The sequence below is a fragment of the Artemia franciscana genome, chromosome 15, assembly GCF_032884065.1.
Source record: "Artemia franciscana chromosome 15, ASM3288406v1, whole genome shotgun sequence".
Classification (NCBI taxonomy): Eukaryota; Metazoa; Arthropoda; class Branchiopoda; order Anostraca; family Artemiidae; genus Artemia; species Artemia franciscana.
In genome coordinates, this window is record NC_088877.1 from 8486804 (window position 1) to 8507840 (window position 21037).

At 33.5% G+C, this 21037-nt stretch overlaps 2 protein-coding genes across 3 annotated transcripts in view; both read right to left on the minus strand.

Annotated features, from left to right (window-relative positions):
* Positions 1–21037, minus strand: part of LOC136036005 (choline O-acetyltransferase-like) — a 181730-nt gene that overhangs the window by 157416 nt on the left and 3277 nt on the right. The window lies entirely within an intron of this gene.
* Positions 6752–21037, minus strand: part of LOC136036006 (vesicular acetylcholine transporter-like) — a 32244-nt gene continuing 17958 nt past the window's right edge. For both annotated transcript variants that reach the window (XM_065717923.1, XM_065717924.1), the window contains exon 2: positions 6752–9066. In XM_065717923.1, coding sequence (XP_065573995.1) covers positions 7125–8798 — 1674 coding nt within the window. In that variant the 5' untranslated portion in view covers positions 8799–9066 and the 3' untranslated portion in view covers positions 6752–7124. The remainder of the gene's footprint in view (positions 9067–21037) is intronic.

Genomic DNA, 21037 nt, shown 5'->3' on the forward strand with positions numbered 1-21037 from the left:
CCTCCTGGATAATTCCAGTTCTTCATTAGAAAGGAAATTGAAACTTCTGCTCTCCTGTTTCTGTCAGAGGTAGTCGTACTGCATTGCCCATAATAAAGATTTATATGGTTTCAATGTATTAATTTGGTTTTTTTTTTTTTACTAGAGGCACTTCTTCTGGAAGGCATGGTTTAATAAACTTCGGACGGGTTCAGTTAATTGGAAATTTAAAGATCCAGTGCCCTTTTCAAAGTTTGAACACACTTGGAGGGTGCTCAGTCAATCGGAAAACGAAAGTTCCAGTGCCCTTTCTTAATAGTTAGCAATGTTTTAAACCAATTGCTACTGAATGAGTTGTTACTGACTGCAGTGTCTTTAAGAAATGCTCATTCTAGTTTAACTACCCTTGTGTTTCAGCGGTAGTTTTTGAAAAAATCTTAAGGAAAATAAAGAATTATTTCTAAGTGAGAGGCGAGGGGAAGGTGGAGGCAGAAATTGATACATAATCTTCAGGTTCATATCCAAAAAATTGTTTGGGGGAATCTGGAGCAGGAAGATTCGCCAGGATCTCATGTGGCTCATGACAAATGCGGCTGAATACGTTTAATTAAATATGTAAGGCTGTTAGGGTAGCATTTCTTAGGTTTAAATGTAGAAACGAAAACTTGCTAACGTGATTTTACTCCCTAACAATGGTATTTTTTTATATAAAATTAATGTCCGAAATCAGGCACTTTCCAAGTGCTGAGGTATTACTGTAGGCACAATACTACCAAAGGGATAAACTTGACAGTTCATTAAATTAATGAAACTCTAGATGAAGGGGTATTACCTTTTTAAGCCCAAGAAAATCATAAACATTAAATTTTTACTAAAAGCTTAAAGTAGTGCTTAAAAAGAACTGCTCGACTGATATTGTGGCTACATGGAAACTCTAAAACATTACTTTTGCCCTATGTTTTCAAGGAAGTACCTTATTTTTACCAATTTACCTCATTTTACTAATTTTGCCTTAATTTACCAGTTTTACCAATTTTATTTAGCGAGCTTTAATTTTGATTTTACAACACTAGCTTTATAGCACCTATAGCTCTAAGAAATTTCCGCTTTAAGATCGGGGAGTTAAGGAACAGAAAGTAGCCCCCTTACATAGGGAATGGTTTATATTCAGTTTAGTATCGGTCAAATGTCAACCAAAAAAGTTGCAGTTTAGAGGGAGGCAGCCGTCTTCATATACAGAAAATATTTTGTTTTTAAAAGTTCTGATGTCGCTCTTTGCTTCAATTCGAGAAATTTTCTCTTTATATAGTTCTATTTATTTTGAATATAACATTCAGTGAAATATAAATGTAATGGAAGCTTTTGCTCTGGCTTTTACCGTTAAGTTTATCTTTTGCTTAACATAACTGCTATAGTATAAATCAACTCAGAAAAAGACAACCCTTCAAGATTTTTTTTTAAGGAAATCTCATTATTCTTCTCATCCTGAGGAATCTCACAAGCCACTTAATATTATCATGTAAAGTAACCTATACTTGACGCTAACTATATTTTTGTAGTAATAGGAGACCTACTCTTCCCTTCGCATCCATATTTGCTTAGTCCAAATGTATTATTTTAGATAAGGGGATACTAGAGACTGAATCCCCTCTCCACATTGACCAGTAGCAACTCGTAAAAAATACAGATGGAAAATTTAGCTTTAAAGCTCCGCTGTATAGTGTTTTGGTACCCTCCCCCTAGCCTATAAATACCTAATGATTTTCCACTCTTACAAAATAGCTGGTTTTCAGAAATCCGTTACTATATAATCGTTAGTAATTACTGTATACGTGTCCTATTTATTTGCCCTCACTTTTGTATAGACATTAAATAAAAAAAAATTCAACCGAAAGTAAGGAGCAACATTAAAACTTATAAAGAACGGAAATTATTACATACATGAAGGGGCTTGCTTCCTCCTCAACACCTCGCTCTTTAAACTAAAGTTTTTTAGTACTTTTGAAAAAAGCTTCTGATTGTTCCAATTAGACGAACATAGTGTTTCAGAAGCCGTTCCCAAAGAATTGGAAAAAAAAAATCAAACTTTAGCGAGATTTTGAGGAGGAGAGTGTGGTTTTGAGGAGGAGGAAGCCCCTTTCATATACATAATGATTTCTGTTTGGTTTAAGTTTTATTATTTCTCTTTGCTTTCAGTTAAAAAAAAACTTGAGTTTTTGTTTAATTTCTGATCGTTTCGTAAATAATCCCAGGAAATCTGGCCACACCTCCACGGAGAAATACCCTTCCCTCGGATATATCCTCTAGAAAATTCAATCCCGGTGAAAATTTACCCAACACTAACCCTTAACAACTTTACGCGTAAAATTGAGACGGAAAAGAGAAAGCAAGAAATATAAAAGAATTTTGTACAGGAAGTCTTGGCAAATTCTTCCTGTGTATAATTTCATTTGACAAGTTCACCTCATGTAAACTTCCCTCCGCATGGAGAGCTCCCCCTTGAAAAAATCTACAGCAGAAAGTTCGTGTTCCCACCCTAAATTGTATGCATACTTCCCAATTACAAATACCCAAAGTAACTTTTGATAGGTAAAACTAAACCTAATAAAACTTACATATTTGAAATCAGCATTAAAAGTCCATTCTTTTTATATATATTTTGGTATCAAAATTCTATTTTTAGAGTTTCGGTTGCTATTGAGTCTGGCCGTTCCTTACTTACAGTTTATTACCACGAACTGTTTGATATTATCCCAATTCCTTAAAGACGACTGGTGAAACACAAGCACCTTTGAATTCTAATAAAAAAAATTTAAACACTAAAAAACTTTAGTGCAACGAACAAGAGTGTAAGAAGGCTGCCACCATCACACAAGGAGTAACTTCTGTTCTCTTTGGGTTTTGATGTTGCTCCTTACTTTCAGTGGAAAAAACTTGTTTATGCAGTAATTCGGAAATGGTAGTACCCCTCTTAAAAAACTTGCAAACATTTGATGATTTTAGTGTCAATTAAGTGTAATGCAATAAATCCGAGAAAATATCATCTTACTATTCAATCACTATTAAATAGTTTTCGATTGAGTTGACCATTGATCTGAAAATGACCTTATTAATTAACGCCAAGTTTGGATTATTTAAACTCTGTTAAACAAATTGTTTATGAGTGTTTCCAAAATTGTTTATCAAGATCAGTGTTTCCAAAATTAACTGTGGGCAATCCTGAGTCAAAATAGTATACTTTGCTAGGGGAAAGACGGGAATCATTTCCAAGACCCCTCCCCGCCCTGTTGATCAGACAGCTCATGGTAATAAACGCTTGGCTGAAAGTGATCATTGTTAATAGTTACCAAAACTCAAAAACATCAAAATATAAAACACATATACTTTTCAAATTTTGGAGCAGAGCGAATAGAAAGTCTTTCGAAACAAACTGTTTTACAGAGTCTTATAATTGTGAACAAAGACATGTTAGTCATTTTTAAATACTACCAAAACTCAAAAACAGCAAAATTAAAACGCTTCTATTTTTCCAATTTCGGAGATAAGTGTGTAGAAAGTCTTCCGAAACAAGCCGTTATGGAGGGTCTTGTAGTTTTGAAAGAAAACTGATACATATTAGTTATTTTTACATATTTTCAACCGGTTTGAATTGCATTTGAAATCTTGTAGAAAGTTAAAATTCAAAATTTTTAATTTTTCAATACAATCAAAATGGTAATACTATACCATACCCTCTCGATTTCAATGATCATTATTATACCAGATTATTTGGTTTTTGCAACATAATCCAAAATTGGATTATGAACGCTTCTAGTTTTTTTCAGCAGCCACCTTAAGGTCAAGCAGAATACCTTAAGATCCACCTTAAGGTATTGCAGCAGCCTTAAGGTCCAATACAACTTGGAGTCAAAGTTTGTTCCGACAAACTGTATGACATTCTTAAAAATCCAACAAGACTTTTAATACTCGCAATTCCCTTGTACGCAAAACCTGTCATATAATATCAAACACCTCGTGGTAATGAACTGTAAATATGGAGCAATCCGGCTCAATAGTAAACTCTTAAAAACCAATAGTTACATCAAAAGGATTGCATTTTCATGCAGATTTTAAATATATAAGTTTCATCAAGTTTAGTCTAATCCATCAAAAGTCACGAGCTTGAGAATATCTGCCTTATCTTAGAAAATAAGAAACGCTCTCTAAAAGTCATGGAATCTTAACGAAAATCACATCATCAGATTCAGTGTATCAGAGAACCCTACTGTTTTATTTGCCTTTTGTGTATCCAAAGGCAAATAATTGGAACAAAACTCTCAACTAATAATAAATAAAGAGGAGACGCAACTCTTCCCCACCCCCTACCATTTGGATCCAGGGCATTTTCAATGTTTTTATTCGGGTCTATTTGATCTATCATCCCACTGTCAGTTCACGGCAGTGATGATACTACATGGCTGTGATAGCTATCGAACATTCTACGAGAACCAAAATAGTAGGCCATTATTATAAAACCTATTTTATTGCGTAACATTTATAACATGAAAACAGCATAACTTCATCATTTAATACACGTTCCTGTTGCTAACTTAAAACAATTCAAATTTTATTTTCAGCTATTGTGCTTCATTATGTATCCTTCTTGAAAATATTTCATACTAAACATATACAATATTCCCTGAAGAACGGTTCCTCACTTTTATGACTCTTACAGAGGTGTTTTCAAGGAAATATATATATATAAATCAGGCACGTGCTGAGGATCTTCATAGAGGGTGAAGCATATTAAAAATAATTTTTTGAAAAGGGATAAGCTATACAAAAGATTTGAATTTGTAAAAATCGCTTGATCTTAGGCAGAGACAGGGGGAAAACTCCTCCCTGGGTACATGAACAAAATCAGCACTAATAGAAAACTGCTTTTAGAATGCCCTACACCACCATGTAAAAATATGTCAAAATTTTATTTGGTTGAGCTTATTTTTAGATATAAGCTTGAAATTATTCACGAATAAATACTACATGGTTCACTTAAAAATGATTTATGATTATGCACTTTAAAATGTGCTGTAGCTGGCTCCAGAAAATGAAATACTGCCTGAAAATTACTGGAGCCCTAACATTTGGTGCATTGGTACAACAAATGCATTGTGGTTGCTGGCTTCCTCAATGCCAAAAAAAATAATGTAATCTTGTAATACGCTTTATTGACTTTACAGGACAGTTTAGTAGTCAATTAGCTATAGTTTGTAATAATTTTTTTGTTATAAAAAATAATCTAGAATAAATGGCAAACGAAGATCTGTGTTAACTAGGCTCAATACTAAAAAGCAAAACCAATTTATTTTGTTTCAGAACAAGGGTAGCTGAGGCTATAATAAGGCAAAAAAAAGAAAAGAAAATACATAGAGGGCATTTGATGTTGAACTAATGTTTGTTATTTAAAAAGGATGAAATAGCGGCCAGTCAAAAACGAGATTTAAAAAATTAGACAATTTAAGACTCACTTTCTAAACTGAACAGATTTTCACTTTTTAAACTGATATATATATATATATATATATATATATATATATATATATATATATATATATATATATATATATATATATATATATATATATATATATATATATATATATATATATATATATATAAATATATATCAGTTTAAAAAGTGAAAATCTATTTAGTTCAAAAAGTGAGTCTTAAATTGTCAATTTTTTTTAAATCTCGTTTTTGACTGGCTGCTATTTCATCCTTTTTAAATAACAAACATTAGTTCAATATCAAATGCCCTATATATATATGTATATATATATATATATATATATATATATATATATATATATATATATATATATATATATATATATATATATATATCTATATATATATATATATATATATATATATATATATATATATATATATATATAAATATATATATATATATATATATATATATATATATATATATATATATATATATATATATATATATATATATATGCCAAATATACATATACATATATACTCTCATTACTATCACTAAATGTTGCTTTAGAAAGTGCCAAAAAATACATTATACGAAGATCAACAGGCTGTTGAAATATCCTATTAAAAAGTCTTCAAATAAGGAGCATGAGAAAACAGGACTATGAAATTTTAAAATCTTACATTCATAAAAAAGAAAAAAAAAAAAAAAAAAAAAAATACAAAGAAAGCCTGGTAAATAGTGCGATTTGTTTTGAAAAAGACTGAAATAGCGTAGCTAAAACACAGAAAACGACTGAAAGCAAACCATCCACTATAACTTATACTAGTGTTAGGGATATGTACCTTGAATGACAATTTACGAAAAAAGTTCTGTAATGGGCTATGGCTATATGTCCCCCTATTTTTTTGTAGGGATTTTCATCATCAGAATGATAGCTGGGATCTTTTGATTTAAGGTGCCCAGATAACGAAAGCATTTATATATTTCAAACTATTGCTAAAATTTCCGATAGCAATTTAGTCACCTTACATTTGAATTTACGTTATTTTAATGAAACTTTTTTTTGTTAGAGGAAACTATCCTTAAATTTTTCTATCTTTAGATTAAAAAAAGAGAGTATTTTTGGTACTTTGGGAAATATAACCTTAGCAACGAACGGGGTGGACGGGGTGGATATTTTAAAGCAGAGTCAGTTGTTCAGTTGGGAGAAAAGTTTCAATTCTTTCAGTTGTTTCCGCAGTTTTAGTTTGAAGGAAGAAGTCTAACAGTACATTTTCTTTTTTTTGTATTTAAAAATTGTTGACTATCAGGTGATGGTGCTCAGTATTTGAAACTTTAGGGGTTGGGTGGGCGTAGATAAGTTAATATTCCACCCACGGGTGATGAACTGTGTGTAAATGTAAAGATTCTTAAGTTTAAAGAATCCTCCAGCAAAGCACATTAATTTATTTTATATAATTCTTAGCTTTGCAAAGTAAACGTTCTTTTACGTTGGAACTGTGATCTTGAACAATATTCCATTTTATTTTCTTGTATAATTCTTCACATGTTTTGAAACGAGGTGAAAATTTCTCAATTTACACGCTGGTTTCTTAGCTTCAATACTTGTGGAAAGACTAAACTTCAGTTTTATCACAATTATTGTCTAATATTGATTGTAACTTTGTCTAAAAGGATTCGTTTCGGTTCTTGCTGAATTGTTTGTACCACCGTTATATTCTTGAAACTGGGGATCTCTTTCTGGCCCGTTTAATACTGTATTATAAGCTGGCGGATTATCAATATTTGTTTCCTGGTAAGTTATTCTGCTATTGTTTATCTCTTCATCTTGCATTTTAAATGCTTGGTAACTTTTATCAGGAGGATCAGACATCATAATTGATGTAGCTCCAGCCATTGGCTTATAGTCATACACGTGTCGAAGCATCAGCAATGCTGGACAGTATACTAAATTAGATATGGCAATTCCTATATTTAGAGCGGTAAACCCAATAGATTCAACAACCCCACCAGCAATAAGTGGTCCAAAAGCGTAGGCCAATGAATAGGAAATGTCAGCTATTGCATAAATACTACCATATACTGATACATGACGAACATCAACAAGGTAACCGAGAGTAGGTAACAGTGCTGTGTCAATTAAAGCAATACCAAAACAAATTCCACTAATTGGTATCATAAGTCCCCAATAAGACGTGCAAAATGGAACTATAAAGCAGCAAAGCCCCTCAAGACCCAAACCAACAGCTGCAAATAGCCATTGATATTGTGGACAGGACTCTGCAAATCTAACAGTGATCACTACACCAAAGACATGTGGTATGAAAGCTGGAAGCCAAATCATGCCCAACTGCCATTGTTCAATATGAGGCATGGTGTCCATCATCCAGACAGATATCGTTGGTTCTAAAAATGCAAGGGAAACATTTGCCATAACCAAAGCTCCAGAACAACATGCAATATAAGGATCCATCAATAATTTCCAGATTGGTGTTCCCTTTTGATGTGGACGAGGCTCAAAATCGTCTCCTTGTACTCTATTGAATCCTTTTGGTCTCATTACTAGCTTAAGCATACATCCATCAACCAAACAAACTAAAGAGAGTACAATGAACGGAAATTCTTTTCCACAGAATTGGTAAAGAAATGAACCAAAGGGAGGGGCCACTAAACAACCAAATGATATAAAGGCTAGAGCAATACCAAGAGCTCTTGTTCGCTCGTGTTCTTCATTGAATCTATCAGCTATCATTGCAAGTCCAGAAGTATCTGCGAAGGCAGATCCTACGCCTTGTAAACTTCTGGCGAAGAAAAGAAGACCATAGCTTTTTCCACAAGCAAAGACTGCTGTTGAGAAAAACATTATAGTGAGTCCAACCATCATTGGGGTTTCATACCCAATTCTATCTATTATTGCTCCTGAAAAAGGGTTTATGCATAGTTGAACAAGTGCTTTGGAGGCAAAAAGAAGCCCAATTGCTGTATCTTCACCTTCGTAAACAGTAATGCCATTGATAATTTTTGTTGTTATATTGCTAGGAACGTCATAGCTGCCAGATGAGTTGCTATAACTTAAAGGGGCTTCAGTGACCACCTCACCCCCTTCAATATGTGTCATCCACATACCTTGTTGTCTCAGATAATCAGGGATTATCGGTACAATAACCATGTATAACATATTATCTAACAACAGAGCTATCGAAACAATTACAAGCACTAGTTTTCTCTGTGTCACTGGATCTTTGGTTCTTTCCATTAACATCTCCTTAATTTCGTTCAAGTCCATATTAATAATCGGAATAACTATGTGTATGCCCATGATGATATAATCCACTTAACTCTCTCCTTGAAGTTTGTTTCTTTTGTAAACTCTCTCAAGTCACTCTCAATCAGCTTTTGTGAGGTTAAGATCTCTCTCTTTTGACTCAAGGGCTATTGACCTTAGTAAAGAAATTTCTAGTTTCCACTTCAACCTGGAGTTTCTGGTACTCGGCACGTTTCTCATTACATTTTCTAAGTAGAACAGATCGATCGTTCTTATTTTGCCTCTAGGGCGTTGTTCAACCCTTCCTTGTAGAGCGAGGGACCTGAAATAAGGAACTCCATTAAGTTTGAAAAAATTAGAATTCAAAGCTTTAAAAAGGTTTTTCAAGTCCCTCGCTCTCACTAAGGATTAAGATAAAAAAGGATTTGTTATTTTCTTGACCTTTTATCACGGGTCGTTGTAATTCATAGTCGAAGTGTAAAAATATATATATATATATATATACATATATATATATACTAGCTGTTGGGGTGGCGCTTCGCGCCACCCCAACACCTAGTTGGTGGGGGCGCTTCGCGCCCCCCCAAGCCCCCCCGCGCGCGTAAGTCGTTACGCGCCATAATAGTTACGCGCCATTGTAGTTGTGTCCCTATGTCCCACCTGTGAATATAGATATATATATATATATATGGTTTTAACTACGTAAAACTTGCGAATATACAACATTCTTTGCTGTCCCATTGTCTTTGCATATAAATAGATTGTCAGGTTATCCCCCTGTTTCCCCCGGTGTCCCCGTTGTAGTTGTGTCCCTGTGTCCCGGTCGTCATTTATATTCCCTGTGTCCCGGGTCCCGGTCATCATTTGTATCCCGGTGTCCCGGTCTGTATATACATTCGTTTTTTAGTTTTGTTTTTCTCCTTTATTTTTTTCCTTTTTTTTTCTTTTTTAGCTTATTTAGATTTTTAGATTTTTTAGTTTTTTTTATTAGTTTTTAGTTTTTATTTCTTTTTAGTTTTTTTGTCCCGGTCGTCATTTATATCCCCCTGTTTCCCCCGGTGTCCCCGTTGTAGTTGTGTCCCTGTGTCCCGGTCGTTATTTATATTCCCTGTGTCCCGGTCGTCATTTGTATCCCGGTGTACCGGTCTGTATATACATTCGTTTTTTAGTTTTGTTTTTCTCCTTTATTTTTTTCCTTTTTTTTTCTTTTTTAGTTTATTTAGATTTTTAGATTTTTTAGTTTTTTTATTAGTTTTTAGTTTTTTTTTCTTTTTAGTTTTTTTGTAGTTTTTACCTTCTTTTTAGTTTTGTTAATTTTTTTTTTTACTTGTGTCCTGGTCGTCATTTATACTCCCTGTGTCCCGGTGCTTTGTTGATTGCTAATCGAACATTCCTTTTGTCCTGGTCGCTTTCTCTTTGAGTGTCGTCATTTATTTTTTTCTTTTTTAGTTCTTTTAGTTTTTACCTTTTTTAGTTTTTTTTTAGTTTTTAGTTTTTTTAGTTTTTTACCTTTTTTTAGTTTTTTTAGTTTTTTAGCTTTTTTATTTTTTTTATTAGTTTTTAGTTTTTTTGTAGTTTTTGCCTTTTTTTTTAGTTTTTTGTCCTGGTCGCTTTCTCTTTGAGTGTCGTCATTTATTAGTTTTTTCCTTTTTTTTTTAGTTTTTTATTGGTTTTTACCTTTATTTTAGCTTATTTTTCAGTTTTTTCCTTTTTTTTAGTTTTTTTTTATTTTTTATTTTTTTTAGTTTTTTACCTTTTTTTTAGTTTTTTTAGTTTTTTTAGTTTTTTAGCTTTTTTACTTTTTTTATTAGTTTTTAGTTTTTTTTTGTAGTTTTTGCCTTTTTTTAGTTTTTTCAGTTTTTTTTTTAGTTTTTTATTGGTTTTTACCTTTATAGTTTTTTTAGTTTTTTAGCTTTTTTATTTTTTTTATTAGTTTTTAGTTTTTTTTGTAGTTTTTGCCTTTTTTTAGTTTTTTCAGTTTTGACGTCACCTAATCCAGTTTTTTCAGGTGACGTCACCTGACACATCCATCCACACATCCATCCACACATCCACAGACGGACAACTTATTTTTATATATATAGATATATATATATATATATATATATATATATATATATATATATATATATATATATATATAATCTGGGTGTGTTTACTACACGTGATTCATGTCAGAAATTTTTATCATATTTGTTTTTCTTTTCTTCCTTTAATTTAATTTCAATTTTGGAGCTGCATTGGCGTGCTAAGGGTTCTTCTACAGTGACCCATTTTAAGATTTACGAGTATTTCAAATCCGTTAAAACTCACTTTGTGACTATGTTGGAAGACGATATTAAACAACAAAAAACATACGGTTAATAAAATATAAAATGACCAGACTCCAAAATTTATTCTCTTTTTTTTGCTTCTTTTTCGTATTTTCTGTATTTTGCATTACATCTGCTACATGGCTATAGTTGTGTCTGATCAATCATAAATACAACAATTGTGTGTGATCAGAATCATACCTCAGAGACACAGGCAACTATGTAACCCCTAGGAAATTTTGTTTTGTCGCAAATAGCTGTATTTGCCTAAAGATGCGATGTGAAACTCTAGGATTAAGTACCGTTAACATGAACGCTTGACTTGAAGACCTAAAGACTAGATTTAAACTTCCTCAGATTCGGTAGGATTTATTTTTAGTAAAACTGGCAGTAATGCTGGACTTATACCTCCCAGGAACTGACAATACTTTTTGAAATCAAGGTTAAATTAATAAACTACTGGCCTCTTTACTACAGATAGGAAAAGGATACTTAGTATATCTAATATTTACCGTGCGTGCTGCCTGCTATTGTTTCGCACACAATAATATCTCTCAAAACTAAATCCTCCCTTCCAGATATACTGAAGCTTAAGTTAAAAAAAATGAAAAGAATAGATGAGAAAAACGCCGAAAAAAAATTAAAAAATGTCAATAATGAAAAGGTTAAAACATACAAAATCAATAACTAAGTGTGCCGACATTATATATATATATATATATATATATATATATATATATATATATATATATATATATATATATATATATTTATTTGTATATTTCTGTCTTTCCCTATGTCTCGTATGATAAACTGTATTGGGTAATATATAGACGTGTTTAAAATGCAGGAAAAACCAGACATTTTCTTGGGATAGGAATTATATCTCCTTAGTTATTCCTAGGATAGAAATAACTTAGGAAATCCCTAATTCGATTTTTCTCCCACTAAAAATATTTAGTCATGAAAAATAAAACATATTATTGAGAGCATTTTCTTATATTTACACCTAAGTACAGAAAGAGTGGCTTCAATCCCCTTAGAAGCAAAATTCTTTCTTCGGTGTAATTCAATTCTTCCTGCGGGATCATTACAGAGTTTTCACTAATTCCAATATTACAGCTGGCCTTTGATTAGGGTTTTGTCAATGAAACATCCCACAGAGAAAATATGATTAAAGCTCTCATTAGATTAAAGGTGATTTTTTAGATGATTGACTTTTTCACCTATTTACTAAGCATCAAACACATCGTGGTAACGAATTATAAGTAAGGAGGGACTCGGCCCAATATTGACCGAAACTCTGAAAAATGGAATTTTGATAACAATAGATATATCAAAAGAATTGAAATTCATACTGATTCCTAATATATAAAACTCGTTTAGTCTCACTTATCAAAAGCTACTAACCTTAAAACATTTGCCTGATTTTCAAAAAATAGGGGGGAAATACCCCCAAAAATCAATGAATCTTAATTAAAATTATGCAATCAGATTGAGCATACAAGAGGACTCATTCGAACGGAAATCAAAAGTTCTACTGCCCTTCTCAAATGACCAAAAAGCTTGTAGGGCAACTAGTCCCCCTCCCACGTGCTATTTTCACCCAAAGACATCAGACCAAAATTTCGAGATAGCCAATTTGTTCAGTATAGTTGAAAAGTAAAATGCCTATATGGATGACATGATCCCCTATAGTCTCTCAGCAAAAGACAATAAGCTGTGCAATTAACCCGTTGTTCACATACGGTATTTATCATTGGAAAATATATGGATTTTTTTGCAGGAGGGGGTATTCAAGGGGAGATATTCCATGGCTAGAATTGTTCGCGGAGAGGTGAGTTTCTGGGGGAAATTTTGTACAGGGGAAGGGAAGGGAATTTCCTGGCATGATTTGAAAATCAGTAAGAAATTAGATAAGAATTAAGTCTTTTAACTTAAAGTAAGGAGCAACATTAAAACTTAAGACGAAGAGAACGTATTCCATGCATGAGGAGGGCTGCCTCTTCCTCATCCTTGCCCTTTACGCTGAAGTTTGACTCTTTGCGACCCTTCTTTAAGAAAGACTGCTCAAACACAAGGGCCGTTGGATTGGAGTGAAAAGTATTTTTAAACAGCTTTAAGACTTTAGCGTAGAGAACGAGGGTTTAGGAAGGGGAAGCCCCTCATATACGAAATAATTTCTGTTCGTTTTAAATTTTAATGTTGCTCCTTACTTTCTGTCGAAAAGAACTTGTTGTTTTTTTTCTTATTTAATACAAATTAAGAACGACAATTTTTATGTCAAGTATTTTAATAGAAATGATGGAAATTGATGGTTCTGTCAATTTTGAGGTTTTAAGAGCTCTAATTCTACAAGAACTTTTGCTAGAGTTGGGAATTCCCACACAGTTGGGGACATCCTGGGTTCTATTTATTTGCATTTTGATTATGAAAAATTAGTTTTTGGAAGCATCTTATTTTCTACTGTAAAATATGACCTAGGAAGAAGTAGGGTGAATTATTTCTCCATTTCTACTGATTTACGTCAAACTTCTAATAAGAAGAATAGGCTTGGAAATGCCTTGATATGGTGCTTTTGCACTACACTGTAGCACCTTTCACTCTAGCATGACTGTGGTTAATAATTTAATAATTTTTCTAAATAATTTGCTAATAAATTAAGAAAAATGAAAATAAATAAATCAGCTTTTCCTTAAAAGCTTTTGACACTTAATTCGAGCTTAAATCTATCTCCATTCTATATTTTAATTTTGAATAGTTTGCTTATGATAATTTTTGATGATGAATACGATGGTTTTCTGTATTTTTAATTAAATTCAGTATGATAGGGTGTGTTAAGAGTGAAAGGATACTCTTAAAGTAACATAACTTGACCACTTAGCGGAAAAAACTACGTCTGTGGTATGAAGGCCTCTTTGAAATGAAATACTTAATTACTTGGAACAAGAACTCACTTGGAAAATCACCCTGCTTTGGAGAGGCGTAATTATAAAACAACTATATTCACTCAACAGTTTTCTCTTGCTGCTACTAAAATGGGGCTTACATGTGACAACCGCTTTCTAACTTAGCTGCTTTATAGCAAGATTGGATTAAGTTTTTCATATTTACTTTGTTCTTGTAGTGTTGAGCTAAAACTCTGTTTTTTTCTTCTTCAGTCGGTGAGATTACAAGCGAGGGGAAGCGAAAGTTCCAATCACAATTATTACTCGACGCATTACAGGACTAACCTCAGTTGTGAACTGAAATCAAACAGTTCGTGGTAACGAACTGTAGTAAGGAGCGACCTAGCTCAATAGTAACCGAAACTCTAAAAAGCCGAATTTTGATATCAATAGTTACATCAAAACAATTGCATTTTAATGGTGATATTAAATATTTAAGCTTCATCAAGTTTAGTCTTACCCATCAAAAGTTACGAGCCTGGGAAAATTTGCCCTATTTTTGAAAATAGGGGGAAATACCCCCTGAAAGTAATGTAATCTTAATGGTGAAAATCATTGTAATCTTAATGGTGATGGTGTGAAAATCACACCATCAGATTCAGCGTATTAGAGAACCCTATTGTACAAGTTTCAAGCTCCTATCTATAAAAATATGGAATTTCGGTTTTTTTGCCAGAAATACTTAATTGCTATAGCAAGATCACGAACCACGGATCACGGATGCGTGTTTATTTGTTTTTTTGTTGTTTTTTCCCAGGGGTGATCATATCGATTAAGTGGTCCTAGAATGTCAAGTGAGGGCTCATTTTAACGGAAATTTAAAGTTCTAGTGCCCTTTTTAAGTGACCAGAAAAATTGGAGGGCACCTAGGCCCCTTCCCACGCTAAATTTTTCCCCAAAGTCACTGGATCAAAATTCTGAGATTGCCATTTTATTCACCATAGTCGATAAACCTAATAACTATGTCTTTGGGGACGACTTACTCCCCTACAGTTCTCGTGGAAGGGGCTGCAAGTTACAAACTTTGACCGTTGTTTTCATATACTAATGGATATTGGGAAGTGTACATACGTTTTCAGGGGGAATGTTTGGTTTAGAGGGGGGAAGCTGAGGGGGGGTTACGTGGGAGGATTTCTCCATGGAGGAATCTGTCATGGGGGAAGAGAATTTCAATGAAGGGGGCGCAGGACTTTCTTTTATTATTTAAAAAAAAAACAATGAAAAAATAAATATGTAAAGTTTTTTCAACAGAAAGTAAGGAGCAGCATTAAAACTTAAAACGAACAGAAATTATTACGAATATGAGGGGTTATCCTGCTCGTAATACCTAGCTCTTCAGCTAAAGTATTTTTAGTAATTTCAACTATTTATTCTAAGGCCTTTGTGATTCAGGGGTCATTCCTAAAGAATTGGGACAAAATTCAAGTTTTAGTGCAAAGAGCCAGGTATTCACGAGGGGGTGAACCCCCTCATATATGTAATAAAATCATACGAATATAGAAGTTTGTTACGTAAGTTACGTATATTTTTTTACTAATGATAGCGTTAGTAAAAAAATAAAAAGTTCTAGTTGCCTTTTTAAGTAATCAAAAAATTGGAGGGCAACTAGGCCCCCTCCCTCGCTCCTTTTTTCTCTCAAAATCTTCCAATTAAAACTACATGAGAAAGCTATTTAGCCAAAAGTAATCAATATGAAAATTTTGTTTTAATTATTTGTATGCGGAGAGCAAAAATCAAAACATGCATTAATTCAAAAACGTTCAGAAATTAAATAAAAAAAATAAGTTTTTTAACTGAAAGTAAGGGGCGACATTAAAACTTAAAACGACCAGAAATTACTCCGTATATGAAAGGGGCTTTTCCTCCTCCACGTCCCGCTCTTTACGCTACAGTTTTTTACTGTTTTAAAAAAGTAGAATTAAAAAAAAAGACCCTTGACTATCCGAATATGGACTCATCTTGCCCCCCTTCCCCAATTAAATGCTGGAGATTCGCACCAGATAGTTCCGCAATTATTTTAGTCATCTTCAAAAAAGATTATCCCTGCAGAAATCCGCCCAAACCACAACACCCCCCCCCCCAAAAAAAAGTCTGTATACTTCCCAATAACAAATACTAACCGTAACAATGGGTATAGTTCGTGAATTACAGGCCTCTCCCAACAGACTGGGGGGAGGGTCATTTTACACCTAGAGACGTAGCTATTTGATCTTTCAACTATACTAAACAAAATAGCTATTGGAATTTGGATCAGATAACTCTGGGGGAAAATGGGTGTGGGAAGGGGCCTAATTGCCCACCAACTTTTTTGTTCACTTAAAAAGGGGACTAGAACTTTTAACTTCAGTTTAAAGGAACTCTTTCTGATTTTCTAGGACCATCGTTTCTGTATGATCAGCCATGGAAAAAAAAAACAATGAAAAAAAGCAAATAAACATGCATCCATGATCCTGTCTCCTGGCAAAAATAGCAAAATTCCACATTCTTGTATATAGATGCTCGAAACTTCTACAGTGGGTTCTGCATTTTAGATTATTTTCTTGGATTTTAGGGGGTGTTTCCGCCCTATTTTAAAAAGCAGGCAAATTTTCTCAGGCTAGTAACGCTTAATGGTTAGCACTAAACTTGATGAATCTTATATATTTGAACTGAGCATAATTAGTTAATTCTTTTAATGTATCTACTGATACTAAAATTCCGTTTATTAGCGTTTCGCTTACTATTGAGCTGAGTCCCTCCTTACTTACATTTCGTTACCGCGAACTGTTTTAAAAATTGTTCTGTTTTGATTGAAAGAGTAGGATTTAAGGGAATGTGATGCTTTTTATATTTAGGGTTTAGTTGGGCAAAGAATTGAAACAAATAAAAATTAAATTAAAAAAAACTCTTCTTTTTCAAACAAAATGAAAAGTGACAATAAAACTTGAAACGCACAGATACTATTTCTATACGTGGGGGATCACCCCCTCCTTTGCTCCTGCTCTTTATAGTAAAGTTTGACTTATTACCTTCAATGCTTTAACAAGTCCTGTTCAAACACAAGGGAAAACGGAATGGATTAAAAAGTGTTTTTCCCTATGTCTAGAGAACCGAAGAACATGGAAGTACAATTCCTTTAAACAATAAAAATTTCATTTCAGGTGTTATAAAAACAAATCAGTATCTAGACACTTGGAATTATCAATTACATTTATTTTACTTATAAATAATTTAAGTAAATCATTGTAAAACTTTATTGAAAAGAACAAGGATATGAGAAATGGGCAGCCCCTTTCTTATACGAAATAATTTTCTTTCGTATTGATTTTTAGTATCCACCTTCATTTTCATGTGAAAACAATCTTTTCTATTCAATTAGATTAGAGGGTGGAGAAGTGCCCGTGAAAATTTATGTGAACCTGATGAAAATTTCAGCCAAAAAAATGTAAGATCTAAAAACCATTAAGCTCAGGCTGTAGGGCTGTAAAAAACGGCAACGAACAGTATATAAACATTGACCCTTGTAAATAGAAACCAAAATTTAAAAAAATGGATTTGCGGTGAAAAAACATGCTTCAAAAGAATTAATTTTTTATACTGGTACGAAATGCACAAAACACGTAAGCTTAATTTAATAATTGAAATTTTGCAGTTTAAGAGAATAGGTATAATTTAAAAATAAGAAAAAATGCCTAAAAAGGAGTGTAAACCTGACAAAAATTATAAAATCAAATTTAAAATGCCAGAGAACCATATAAAGCAGTGGCGGAAAATGTATTTTTCAGCAATCCTTGTAAAAGAGTAATCTTTAAATTTTAATTGCAATTAAAGAGAAGAAACGTCTATTAATCTTCCCATCTTATCCGCAAAATATATGAAAGAAAGATGTAAATTAGAGACATCAATGCTGGAAATTCTCAAACCAGTTATTGAACTCAGAACAAGAAAGGTAGCGTAAAAGTTGTAACATTCGAAATTATCTTATTGAGGAAAATGAACCTGAGGCTCTTCTTTCTTAGTGGTCCTTGGCTTTAATTCCATCATCAGTAATCTATAATCAACGCGATTTACTATTTGTAATGCATCTGTTGCAATCACCCACTCTATTGATTTACTCTGGTGCCCCCCAAGTGGCGTTGGCACTCACTTTTGGAATAAAGTAAGGTATAAAGGAATTTGGAATTTAAGGTATAAAGTAAGCTTCAATCCCGAGGAGAATGTGTTTTTTTTTTCGAAGAGAATGCGTTTTTTCCCAAGGAGAATGGCCATGAATCGCCAAAATGAACCCCTATTCCAATGTGCACATGCCAGGATTTGAGAATGAAGGGACTTTTTCACTACAATGGCTTCAAATAACACAACTTTCGGTCCCAGTTTTTTTAAATGGCAATTAGTAAATGAAACACTTATATTTACTAATTGGCTATGTTGCAAAATCAAAAATACTTTGCAGTAAACAGTAGTCAAACTTTAGCACAAAGAATGGGAGAAATTTTTGATATAACTAAGGGAGAAAGGTGGTAAAAGTGTCCCCAGGTGCAACATCTATTGGATACCACTTAGATAAACCCTTCTTTTTTATTTTCGGGCCATTTGATATAGTACGGTAGAAACTGACGTTTCTCCTAGGCAATGAAAAATCTACATATGACCCTATGTACTACCCAGGCCCCTACACAGTGGGTAGGGAGAGGTAGGGGTGACGAGACATTAGCTTATCTCGTACCATCTCAGTTCATTTTGAGTTTTAACTAAGCTATCTACTGCCGTTTGAACAGGTATTGTTTTTGATTTCTCACAAGGATTCTATACATTAACCTTGTTCCCTGCTGCATTAGAACTGATTAAAGACTGAGGAATCCCTAAAAATACTCTACCCCCACTCAGGCATTCATTTTCTGATTAACACAATAAAATCCTTAGAAATATGAAAAAAACAAAAATTTCTAAACAATTTTGCTCGTTTGTTATTGATCTAGGATTTCAATATCGCTATCTCAAATATTAGCTTCAGGGAAATTTCTAACAGGTGTCTGCCACCGCTTCACAGATTACAGGATAATTATCATCCTTACATCGTGCATGCATGATGGTAATAGGTCTAGAGGCCGAGGACATGTTTGAACAACTATGAGGATAGACACAAGAAACTTCCGAATTGCTGTTATTCTAGATACATGCAGCGATAAACCAGCCCGACAGATTAGCTTAGGCGATGACATTTTTCATGTCGATTTAGATTTGAATCTGGCAACAAACTAGAAGGGATCTAGTCATCAAATGAATTGAGCTCGAAAACTGCTCAGTCAAAGATTCCAGACTATTTTTTAAAGTTTTTGCTCTGCATTAAAAATTTATTTTGTAATATCCTGTTTTTTGAATTAACACAACTGAGCTATGTAAGTGGTACTAAACACCAGTACTTTCTAACTTTAAAAATATACTTGATCTACTTTAATGTTCAGTCGCCCCCCTTAAATTGTACGCAACCTATAATCAACTTTGAATAATTAAGGGAAGCCTCCCTTTTTTGGGCCCTTCAGCCAGTAAGTACAATGGGGGGATGGGGGCCAATCATCCTGTGCTTTCGCACACCCTTCTTGTTTATCTCCCCCAGATTTTTCCAGGTGCCCATTTAGAGCTGGGTCAGCTCTGGCTGAGCCTGCACAGTCACGCCACACACCCACAGTTCCAAATCAAATAACCAGCGCCACCAGGACTCGATACCCTGTCATCACGGAAGCATTTCAAGTCTAGCGTGCTAACCACTCGGCTAGGAAGCCTTGGATACAAATTGCGTAAATGAAGATGTCTCACAAGTTTTACTGTTGAAGTACCAAGAAAAGTGAAAATGAAAATAGATTGTTTGAATAAAAACATACACCCCCACATGTAACTTTAAAAAAGTAAATATTGCGGAGTCAATTTTTAAAGAAAAAGAACTCAATATGCAGTTATGCTGGTTTTGCTAATAGCGGGTGCCGATTTATAATAAAGGACCCTAGTGGAACTTTTAAGCTAAAAATATATGGCTCCGAAACAACTTAAGAAAATGCTGGTTGTATCTAAGAATGTAGTTGTATTTGCAGATAAATAGATTGATAATGCTTCAATTTCTGCGAACAAGAAGCAATGTCGCATCAAACTAATTTTCCTCACTTAGTTTTTCAGGGAAAACGTGAAAACAATAACAAAAATGTGGTAGGTCTACTACCTAAATATTTTTCACTTTGAAACAATTAAAATAAAAATCTTAGAAAACCGCAATTTCCCCGGATGAATTGACCCAACACGTGGCCATTAGGCAAAAAATTAAGGAATAAAAAAAAAAAACAGCAGAGAGAGAAAAAAAAGTTTATAAGGCAGTTTATAAGGATGTTTATAAGGCAGGTTATAAGGAGTTTATAAGGATGGTTTTTTATGTTGATGTTCTTAGCACCTAAAAATTGGCACATTTACTATGCCACATCTGGTATCTAAGGTTTTTCCTACCTCTCACTATAAGACTACCTCTCACTACTCATAAATGTAGATTTTACTCTGATCCATAAGCACTTCATGTTCAGAGCAATCTATCTAATTATTCCATCTCACCTTTTCTAGGTACAAATAAAAAAAAATATATATTTCTGATTCTTATACTTTCAGATGTTTCAGAAAATAACAAGTTAATTCGTCAAGGGATTTCAATATGTCAATTAGGACTGTACGCTGCGAACGCTGAAAAAAAAATCCTTGGTTCGACCCAAGTATAAAAAAACAGAAGTTTGAAAGCGAAGCTTATTTGTGGATAATCTTATCGATGTGGGGAATCATAATTGTATTACTCATGACCTTCTCGTGGGGAAAGAAAAAAGCTTCGCTGTTGGGCTTTTACGTATATCCATTACTATGCACTATATATATATGTATATATATATATATATATATATATATATATATATATATATATATATATATATATACTAGCTGTTGGGGTGGCGCTTCGCGCCACCCCAACACCTAGTTGGTGGGGGCGCTTCGCGCCCCCCCCAAGCCCCCCCGCGCGCGTAAG